Source organism: Nelusetta ayraudi, unplaced genomic scaffold (assembly GCF_046127955.1).
Source record: "Nelusetta ayraudi isolate G7.1 ecotype Tasmania unplaced genomic scaffold, CSIRO-AGI_Nayr_v1 ptg000048l, whole genome shotgun sequence".
NCBI lineage: Eukaryota > Metazoa > Chordata > Actinopteri > Tetraodontiformes > Monacanthidae > Nelusetta > Nelusetta ayraudi.
The window spans coordinates 14,114,025-14,125,259 of record NW_027466098.1 but is presented as its reverse complement, the minus strand read 5'-3'; the positions used below and the strand labels follow the sequence as shown (position 1 = coordinate 14,125,259).

General features: G+C 43.9%; 1 protein-coding gene and 1 long non-coding RNA gene across 2 annotated transcripts; one reads left to right on the top strand and one right to left on the bottom strand.

Annotated features, from left to right (window-relative positions):
• Nucleotides 1-158: 158 nt before the first annotated feature.
• On the bottom strand, nucleotides 159-557 carry LOC142895444 (uncharacterized). The gene is made up of 2 exons (XR_012928214.1): nucleotides 417-557; nucleotides 159-332 (listed from the first exon to the last, which is right to left on the bottom strand). It is a non-coding gene; the product is annotated as an uncharacterized LOC142895444 (long non-coding RNA).
• A 2,796-nt stretch (nucleotides 558-3,353) lies between these two features.
• LOC142895443 (phosphatidylinositol transfer protein alpha isoform-like) lies at nucleotides 3,354-10,874 on the top strand. Its single transcript, XM_076036500.1, has 12 exons — nucleotides 3,354-3,525; nucleotides 5,087-5,117; nucleotides 7,020-7,165; nucleotides 7,764-7,855; nucleotides 8,049-8,056; nucleotides 8,236-8,307; nucleotides 8,873-8,956; nucleotides 9,057-9,134; nucleotides 9,219-9,329; nucleotides 9,440-9,562; nucleotides 10,104-10,165; nucleotides 10,278-10,874. Exons 1-11 carry the CDS (start codon nucleotides 3,509-3,511, stop codon nucleotides 10,149-10,151), a joined length of 810 nt encoding a protein of 269 aa, XP_075892615.1. The 5' UTR covers nucleotides 3,354-3,508; the 3' UTR covers nucleotides 10,152-10,165; nucleotides 10,278-10,874.
• The last annotated feature ends 361 nt before the right edge of the window (nucleotides 10,875-11,235 follow it).

Here is an 11,235-nt window from a genome sequence, read left to right as displayed (position 1 = left end):
AAGAGAGACCACAAGGAGAGAAGAACTGCTCCGCTGAGCTGCACCTCTTGCACCGAGCCGGAGGTGGCGCCGCTCCGTATCACCTAAGAGAGACACAGTCAGTTGGCTGTGGCTGGCGACACAGTGTAACTCCTGAATTCCTCTTGTGTGTTTGTGTCCTGTGTTTTGTTTTTAAATGTATTTCCTTGCGATATTATGTGTTTTTACACCTTTGTGTGTTGTACAAGACTTGACAATGAGGAAGATGGCGTGTTTCCAGTGTTTATTTAGAGTCACTCATACATGTGCTGTGTTTTTAAAAGGTTAGATGTGGCTTGCGGGTGGAGCCTCTGCTTTACACACACACGCGCGTGCACGCACACACGCACACACGCACACAGGCACACAGGCACACACACACACACACACACACACACACACACACACACACACACACACACACACACACAGATTCTTGGTTTGTTGTAGCAATAAGTGCTTCTGTGAGGCGACACACTAGTACATAATCACACATAGACAGGCAAAACGCATGCATTTTGCAAACCATGTTCCTGTAAATCCAAACGGTGCTAGTTGAAATTCAAGGCCTTGCTTTAAGGGGCTCCGTTAGCTTATTTTCAAAAATCAAAGACCGCATGTTTCCAATATTTGACTTGAGGTTTAACAGCAGCTCGGGCAAACTTGAATTCACCTCTCAACGCGTAAAAAAGGGAGAATTCCTCCAAGGTAGCAGGCCGATAGACGCATCCCTCCGAGGCAGAAGCTCGGGCTGTGAAGGGGGTGAAACTCGGGGGAATAATAATACTTTTTGTTTGATTGGTCCCAAGCAGGGAGGCTCCACAGGTGTTTCTAACTTACAGAGGCATATCCAAAGACAGCCATGACCCTCAGAGTGCCTCGGTGTGTGCGAGGAGGATGGGATGGGGAGGGATTGGACGCAGGCAGCATGATGTGGTGCACACGGTCCCGCCCATCCTCCCTCGACACCCTGTCTGTCTGTGTCTCATCCACCCGTCCGTCGGCAATATGTGTCTTGAAAAATGCTCAGTGATCAGGGAGACAGAGCTGAGAGACAAGCCTCTGCTGCTGCCACCGCCACCGTACGCTCATTTCAGGCAAGCAAGCAGGAAATGAACGGCACACAATGCACTTTAGACCTCTGGGAGTGGACCTTAAGTCATGTGTTTCTGAAATGCAGTGGTGCATCATGCAGAGAGAGAGAAAAGGAATGTATGTTCACAGTATCAGAAGTGTTTTTTTTTTTTTATTGTTTTAACATGGAAATAGAAATATGCTGGGATTTTATTTTTTATTATTTTTTTAATATTTGATGGACAAGAATTTAAAAGCTTCACGGTTTTGTTACTTTGTCTTTACTCGTGTGGACAGCGTGGCCGAGTCTTGTCTCTCAGTTCTCTAACAGTGTGGGCATATGAGCATTGGTTCAGAGAGTTTAGGCAAAAGTTTCAGGGAATGGGGAAAATGGGGAAAATGATGATTGTAATGAAAAAGAGCGTGAATAGAAAACTGAACTTATATTTGTACTCTAACTCCCCCTGGTGGACGAGAAAAAGTTACAAACGTCCCAAACCGCAAATCTTATTTGAACGCCACCAACTTGGTCAAAGATCTTCATTACGCAGAAGTAGAAACGTGTACAAATGTAAACTACTTCTTCCTCTTTTTTTTCTTTTCTTTTTTTTTTTTTAACAAATGAGCCCATTTTGAATTAGCTTCGCATTATCATCCAAAAAGTAAACTATCAGCACTGATTTAACCCACAGAATGTATCTCAAAGTGCGCTGACACGTTTCATGAATCGTGGCTTGTTATTTGGGAGTAAACCAGGCAGATATATGTATACTTGGATGCAGTACAGTGTAATGAATGAATGAATGTTGGAGACGATAGATTTATTGCATTAGTCTGGTCCCTCGTCATTAACTCTGCACAGTCAAGTTAGAGTGACGAGCCACCAGATGGAGACTTCATTCCCTGGGAGGAGGAAGCTGACTGGCACTTTCCTTCACTGTCGTACCTTAAACTGCTCTTTCGTATCCTCCTTAACATTAACTTTCAGCCCTAAGCTCCTAAGTGTGGGATTCTTCAGTGGGTGCCGCGTACAGATGTATTCTGAACGGTTCTGTGAAGATGAATCCAAAGTTTTGTTGGGCATGTTCTTGCGTGTGATGATAGAAAATGGGAGCTTTTAGGTTTGGACAGATGTAGTTTTATCCCCTTTCCTCTTGCATGTACCTTTATTTTCTATCCACCGTGTACCAGTTTAGTTTTAGACATCTTGACGTCCTTGATTTGTGTATGAGAATATTTTTCATAGCCTTGTACGTGTGTGTTTCCTTTGCCTTTATCTGCATTTTAGCCATTGTCATTGCTATTTTATGTCACGTTGATTCAACAGGAAAAAGAAAAAAAAGGATATATGAGCAAAATAAACTGTAATTTTTAAAGACGTGTGTTTTATTTCAAACGTACATTGTGCGAACGATGCAACGTATCTCCATTTTCACCGCAGTTTGGGCAGGCAAGGCTCTGAACGTGGGGACAAACAACCTCTGTTCGACGCACAAGTGATTCAATAGATGAACTGCACAGTTGCAATTGCACCTTACGCCCTTAGTCTCACTGAGCCTTGTTCTTCACAGACAGGTCGGACAGGCACGGGCAGTGCCGCCCTGTACCGGTTTAACCGCCACTGGATGGTCACACACAAAAACAGACGCACATACACCTATCGCCGTGGTAACTACGGCAGCTACACCAAAAGTTATGTGCACTAATTAGAAACACGAGTTTACGTGACGTCGTCATGCTTGTGTGGGTGACATGTAGGCCAAGTTAACAGGGGACTGTTAGTTAGTTCAGACAAGTGGTGACAGCACGTAAACTGGTTCTCAACAGTTGGCTTCAGTTCATTATTTTGGGATGCTCCGCCTGAAAAAGTTTCATAGTTTTACTAGCCTGGGATGCCTAGACAAGGGTGCCAAAAGCACGACGCAGCCAAATGTTGCGTTTTGTCGTTCGGCCCTAATAATGACTCTCACAGTGCAACTCAGCAGTTGGTTTAATCAATCAATTCTTCAATAAACATTGTGAACAGTACTTGACAGCTGTCAGGCTACAGGCAGGTGTTTGAAACACGTCACCATCATGGTTGTATCATAATAAACCGACATGGAGCCAATCAGCCGTGCTAACAACCGTTCGCCGCCGCGCTTAATCTCCCCCTCACACCCCAGGTTCCGGTGTTGTGACGTCACAGCTACGTACGACGGCGCGGAGCTACCTGAAACTAAGGTGGTGTCTCCTCCCCCTACCCCCTCCTACTCTGACGTAACCGCGCCTACAAGGCATCCACCAGGAAGGAACTCCGGCCTTTAGAAGAACCGCGACCCGGACTTCTGTCTGCCTTTGTGATTTCCCCCCCGTCTTCTCCTTCTTCTCCCTCTCCCATTTGTATTGCGCCGGTCGGAGAGAAGCACAGCCGACAATGCTTATCAAAGAATTGTGAGTACCACAACTTTCCGGTTCCGTGTCCGCGTGTCCGCGCGCTCGCGCTGTCAGTGTCTCAACGCTCGTCGCTTAAACGTTTAATAGTAGTCCTTCCTACCCTGGGAAACAGCCACAACCCCAGTTTCTTTCTATTGAAATGAAATGCAACTTTGGGTTACGTGCTTTTGAAGTAGCGTTGGCGTCTCACCGAGTCGTGCGAAACTCGTGGAATGGAGTTTGACTCAGTTTATTTGGCTCTCTCGCACAAAGTAAATCAATTCTGACACACTGGTCGCGAGAGTGTAATGCATGACGAGAGGCCAAGCCGTACATTCATTTAAATGCCGACTGTGAGACTGTCACCTGATTGAAGACGCGAGCTGGTGTGCTAGGTGTGTCCCAAATGTGATTTAATTGCGGCGCAGTTATTGGTTTTTATCAGCTGAAACAGATCATATCGAGGCTAAATGATCTAAGATGTATTTATGAGCATCCTGGCCCATCTTCCTCTCCTCTTCCTTTTTTTTAAGGAAAAACAAAAACAAAGAAGAATTACATCTATTGAACTCCTGAGCTGGCAAGTTTTTACTGTTCTGTCATTGCTGGAGCAGCAGCAGCATCTTGAGCAGCTGGCTGTCATCTGACCACAGGGGCGCAAAGTTCATTCCAGTGAGAAAATGCTGCCTGGAAAGACACACTGAGCCGCAGTGACACCACAGTCACTCACTGTTTGTGTGTCGCCATCATGCCTGGCTAGCTGCCTCTCTGACTCTGATATGAGCTAATGAAATATTCAGGCTCTCCTAGCCTGGCATCATTGTGCACCTGCAGTAATTGGCTATTGTATAAAGACACACGCCGGCTTTCCACTAGAAGTTCCAGTCTTCGCTGATAGTTTCATGTTCCCCTTCTCTTGATTGTGTCACCCTGAGAGGAAATTGTCCGCTTCGGTTTTTTTTATGTTTGTTTGTTTTTTTTTGGTCTCTATGAATCAACGCATAATCTTTGTTGGAGCAGTTTGTCTGGTTAAAACCCATTATCTCTGATGTTTATTTTGGGTCTACTAGAGAGAGGTCATACTAGTGCAACCATATTTCAGTGTTATGACTCATTGTTAGCATCATCAGATTCTCACACACTGCCCGACAAGCTGTGTTACCTGTGACAACCAACTCAATGCTGGGGATGAGCCCTGATTTGTATTGGTAACTCTGACTCCTGTTTTTTGACTTTAAGGACAAAACATTTAAACAGAAAATAATTTCCCCCATCAAAAGGCCAAAATGTGCCAGGGTGCTATCTCAGGGTTTGGAACATGCTTATCAAGTGGTATTTGACTGCTATTTTTCCATTATCTTGACCTGTATGTACAACTCTTGAGTAACTTTTGGAAAAGCTCAGCTGTTCTTTTGACATCTAAAAGCATTTTAGATAAATTCCCAACTTTTGAGAGGACTAAAACATTGATTGTACAGTTAATCTCATCTTTATCTACACTTGTTTGTATAGTGTTTCGCTGTCTTTATTATCTTTCATTCATTTTTTTTTCTCTTTTCTCTCTCTGTCCCTGTTGCAGCCGGATCGTCTTGCCCATTTCAGTGGAGGAGGTAAGGATTTATTTGGCCATATTTTAGAATCAGGAACAGATGATGGCTCTATTGATGCTCTCAGTTGCCCCTTTCACCATAATTGAAATGACAATAACTGTAGATAGTTGTTTCATTTTTGTTAACAAAAGGAAACGACTCAACAATACAACTTCCCCAGTGGCTTTGCAGCTCAATGCAAAGCAAAGAAACAACTATTTTACTGAGCCGTCCAATAGAAGTTTAACTGTAAGATCTGCCAGTCGAATGAATCACAACATTAAACCTGAAAGCAAGGATTGCCTGTGTTTTTCTGAGTGAAATTCACCTGCTTTCTGTAAAGGTCCTGTATCGAATGGTAGGAAAGCATATTGCAAAAAAAAATAAATCTGATGTCCCAGTTGATCCCACAGCTGTCATGCCTGTACAGTAGATACCCATGTGTGTTAAACATAAAGCATTTAAAGGTTTGATGTGAAGAGTATATTTGAAGAACACAAGCATCATTTATTGGAGGCTGTACGAAATTGCATGAACTGATTTGTGTTTATGAATGCGTCAGATTTGTATGAAAATCTTAGAACATAATGGCGGCATTAAAGTTCTTTCAATGACACCCGGGTGAAGCTGCCGTTGGCCCCATCGGTCATTTTGATAATAGTTAAACACTTATGACAATGAACCTTTTCCTGAAGTCTAACCGCCTGTGTACCTGTACGCTACACTGGTACTGCCAAGCCTTCACAGACAAAACACACTGCCTCAACATGTTCTTTGTCCGTCCATGATTACGCCCTGCAGCCGCTTTCAGCCTGTTGTTTACGCCCGAATGTCAAGTTTCCACCCCCCCCCCCACCCCCCCTTGACGCTGCTCCTACTGGATAGATCTTGACGTACCAGTTAAACATGACCAGTCACATTCTTGAGTTCCTCCCCATCGTAGCAGCAGCAGCAGCAGGGCTGAATTCACATCCACCGCTACCTTTCCGGGTGGCTTTGCCAACCTGTCTCTGTAGCTGTGTCACAGCTCTCCACCTGGGGGCAGGGTTTGGCTGGATTTTTAAATTATGACATCAGTCCAACCGGCAGGCGGCTCATTGGTGGTCTTGAAAACCGCTTAAAGGAGAAGCTGCGTCTCCGCAGAAACGCTCGGCGGAGTCAAACGCAGTGCAAGTCGCAGCTTTAAATGTTGGTTGCCACATGCTCGCGCTTGCGGTTGGTCAGTGTGCAACGCAAGAGAAATCCCTGCTGTGAGTCATGTATTCCAGAGTCACAGGCAGCACACTTGCCTCACTCAGGAAGAGTCCAGAGGAGGAAGTGTGGGGAGGAAAAGTCAACAAAAGGCTGAGTCGACTAGTTTTCAGCCGCTGAAGTCTTGGTCTGCTGTGTCTATGGGAAAACACTTTACTCAGCCGATTTTGTGAATGGTTAACTGGGGTCATTATGGAATGATTTGGAACAGAGGTCTTTGAACCGTCCCAAACTTTTATTCTCACCGTCTAGTGTAGTAACTTATACTAGTACACGCTTCTATCACTATTGCTGCGTTAGCTTTGAGGCATTGCATCTAAACGGTCCATATTTCCTCTTTGCAGTGACCCTAAAGAATATTCCACTTGAGAGTTTCAATGTGTTTCTGGGTAAATTTGACGTTTCTTCACGTCGCAGCCTCTTGAGTACAGAGCTGGCCGACATTTTTTCTTAGGCTTCAGTTCCCTCTTTCCCAATTGTGTTTGTACAAGAACACGGAACCCAGGGGAAAATCATAAAATAAGGCATACGCCATAAGGCAACGGGGAAAGAGAAATATTTACTAACTCAGGCTAATTATTTGGTTAATGCTTTGAAGAACCCGACGGATTATGTGGTCAAAATAAAATTGTTTTATCAGCGCAAATATTTTCTCTTTTCTTGCTCCTCCAGTACCAGGTGGGTCAACTGTACGCGGTGGCAGAGGCCAGTAAGAATGAGACGGGTGGCGGCGAAGGCGTGGAGGTGCTGGTCAACGAGCCGTACGAGAAGGATGGAGAGAAGGGACAGTACACACACAAGGTGTACCACATGCAGAGGTGAGCAACACACGCTGCACTCACAGTCATTCCTTTAAAGGGCTTTTTTCTTGTTTTTATACGTACTGTGTGTGTAGAGAGGCTAAAATATCTTAATGCTGTTCAGGCTGACGCATCGAACACTTCACAGGAACAAATCCACAGCGGAAGATCACCGGTATTAATATTCCTCTAACTGCACTATATCGGCATCCAGTTAACATGGTCACAGTTTCCTGGCCGCTGTGCTGCAACATTACTGTCAACTGTGTACGCTGTCGCCGCACATTTCAAGAGAGCTTGGAAAAATGTGTTGCAACAAGTCAGGAATGAATCGGGCACACATGAAGTGAGGGGTCACATGTCTGACGCGGCGCACACGCAGTGAAGAGGCGGCAGCGGCAGCGGCAGCGGCAGCAGCAGCAGCAGCAGATTGAGAAATCAATTTGAAGCAGCTGACAAAAGCCAGTGAATCTCCAAACGGTGCAGAAAAGCAGTTCACTGAGCGCCGACCAAGGACAGGTTCTGTCCAGTCTGCGCTATAATTAGAGAGTGAATACGACTTTACTGCTTCTACTGTTTGGGATTTTCACTTCCATGTTTGTTTGTGTCTCTGCAGCAAAGTGCCAGCCATAGTCCGCATCTGCGCACCGAAAGGCTCATTATCAATTCATGAAAAGGCCTGGAATGCGTATCCTTACTGTCGAACCAGTGAGTCCAAATGCACACAGCCGTTTCAGTCAAGTGCTTTCTTGTTTCACTTTTCATGCAGATTGTTTGCACAAGTAAAAACTAAAAAAGAAACAACAACAACAACAAAAAACTTTGATATATGTGATCTCATCTTTTCTTTGCTTTCTGTTTTCCCCCCCTTATATCATGGGTCACCTTTTCATTGATGCAGTTCTTACTGTAAGTATTTTTCCATTTTGTCAAGTAATTTAAAAACATAAAAAACATACTCTGAAAAACAAAGTAATTAGTGAAAAAGATCAATGGAGACATAATCATGTTTTATATGGTTCGTAAAAATACCCAAAAGTCTAAGGTTTTTGACTAAACTGTGCCTTATTGTTCTCTCGTGCCCACAGAGTGAATACAAGAAAGATTTTCAGATTAAGATTGAAACGTGGCACAAGAACGACATGGGTGATCAGGAAAACGTAAGTCACGTCATCCAGCAGTCTGACTCACGTGTTGAGGTTGTAACTTTGCCATGGTCCACGTCTGCCATGTTTACCAAAGTCGCTCTTCAGTTGGAACAAACACAATGAACAACAAAAATATCTGACATTCATGGCTTAGAATTGTCGACTAGCCAGTAAAACAGGAACCAATTTTCTGCATTTGTCCCACTTTCTTCTGAACCCGAGTAACCTCAGATTGGTTCTGTGATTAAAGCACTCCTACAGATGAATTGTCTACTAGATGTTTTTTGGAAGTTCTTTCTTTCTGACAATCTGATTTTGTCCTTGTGTTTATATATTTGGCATCTAGTTTCGTATTTATTACTTTTATGATCTTTGTACACTTTGCCATAAATTATTAAGGGCACCCTGGGAAATGAATTGGTGTATCTCAAGGGGCTTAAAGTAAATAATGAAAAAAACACATTTCATTAACAAATGTGAGAATTCCCTGCCTTCTTCTAAAGCAACTGGCTGTCTTTTAAAACACGGTGTTAATATCCCCTATCAGTAAGCTAACCTCTATTTTTCTTTGCTGCAGGTACACAACATTGAGAAGAGTCTGTGGGACCAAACTCAAGTCGTTAACATTGACATTGCTGACAAAGCGAGCATAAATCCAAAGGTGATACATGTGATATCTGAGCACTGTTTCATGTTTTGCCGGTGTTGACTGTATTTAACTGTTCTGCATGCGTGTTTTTTTTAAATTTTTTTTTATCTAGGAATACAAGGCAGAAATGGATCCAGCCGTCTTTAAGTCAGAGAAGACGGGTCGAGGTCCTCTGGGACCGAACTGGAAGGTACAACGCTGTCATACGTCACATCACTGTGATTCCACCCGGCGCAATAACATTCTAAGTTGTCGCCTCTCATTTGCTTTGCAGGAGGAGCTCGCAAACAACAGCAGTTGCCCTCACATGTGCGCCTACAAGCTCGCCACTGTTGAGGCCAAGTTTTTTCCGCTCACCGGCAAGGTGGAAGGCGTCATTCAAAGGGTACAGAACTCTCGCTTTCCCAAATTGTCAGGAACATTTTGGGATACATGTCGCCCTCTGGTGGCCAATGTCTGAAGTTCTTTTCTTGTGCCCCTGCTCGGTCCGTCAAGGTGGAGCAGCGCATCTTCACCCACTTCCACAGGCAGCTGTTCTGCTGGATCGACAAGTGGATCGATCTGTCAATGGACGACATTCGCCGCATGGAGGAGGACACTAAGAAGGAGCTGGATGATGTGAGGACACTCGGCACACTGCGCCTCTCTAGACACTGACTCTTGTGTGAAGCTTGGAGGCATTATGTCTGCTATGACCTCAGTCATTCTAGACAAAATGTACAGCAGCCGCTTTTTCAAGGCCGAGATCAGTTAGAAAAACATGCTTGTTTATGACGTAAGCTAATTCAAAAATTCTGTCTGTACAAAAGTCTGAAAACCAGTTTATGTCATTTAATAATTCATTCATTCATTCATCTTCTATACCCGCTTATTCCTGAGCTCAGGGTCACGGGGGTCTGCTGGAGCCTATCGCAGCTGTCATAGTGCGAAGGCAGGGTGACACCCTGGACCAACTCGCCAGTTCATCGCAGGGCTCATTTAATAATTTAAAAAGTAAAATAATGTTCTATAACCACGTTAGTACCGTACTGATCTGTCTGCGTCTTCTTCTGCGTCTGTATCTCGTTTCAAACAAAATGTATTTCTTCTTATTCATGGGATTTGTATGAATTTTAACTTTGTGCCATCATGTCTCAACCTTTTTCCCTCTGCGCCACAGATGAGGTTGCAAGGCGAAGTGAAAGGCATGAACACTGACGAAGAATGATGGCAGCAAACCAGGTGACAGTTTGAGCTATTTGCTTTGGCTCCAGCTTTTCAGACATCGTGATTGGTGAATAATCAGTCTCCTTTGTGTGTCATTGTGTTTGTTTTTTTGTGTTCCTCTCCTTAGTGCCGGTGCTGGGGACTTTGCACAACAATCTTCATAACCACTTTTGTGGCGCTGGATCTGTACTGCACACAGTTTCTCAAAGTACCACAACTACCTGGAGCACGATAAAAATTAGCATTTGATATGTTTGAATCAACACAAACACAGCAGCCTTTTTTCCAAGGGACAAGTTGTGTGTAAGCTGGAATCAGATTTTAAGTGTTCACGCTTTGCCTGCCTGCCTTGGAAACCCTGAGACAATGTGTAGGCTGGCACTGTGGCGGTGACCCTTCTCAACTCTCCTCCTTTTAGTATATTATTTGCAATTTTTCACTTGTTCCCTTATCCAAATTATGTACTTTTCTACTCTCAAAAATGGAACGGTTACGAACTGGAAAAGGAAACATTTCTCAAAGTTTTGTTTTGTGCAACTCTGCGTTTACTGCCGCCTTAAAATCTTGAAGGAAAAAAAAAAAATAGTTTCTTCAAGATTTCTCACGTGATTGATGGCTAAAAGGTATTAATTGTGTATGTAATTACGTTAAACATACTATTATTGTTGTAATGATGAGCTGCATGAATGTGCAGTGTTATTAAAGACACTGTGTTTACTCTTGACTTTGTGTTTTTACCTTCTGAGGTGAGCGTCACGTCCAGAGTGAAAAAGCCCCTGTTGTTAGATGTAATATTAATCTTTACTTGTCTTCATTACTTTTGACATATCTGGCTTAAAAACATCTGTCTAGCAGCTTAGCTGTCCTGCAGTTGGGCTCAGCTCTCCAGAGCGGCTGCTTCGCCTCGGTGACACACTCGACAGCCACAAACACACCGGTGGTTCTGTCTGCTAGCTGGACTTGCTGTTCCCCTACCAGCAGGTATGTGTTCATTCAAGTCATTTAGTAGTATTCGGTTGTCACGACACATTCAGTGAGTGTTTTGTTCACATCGCCCTTGACGCTGGAACACATCACGTTGTGAC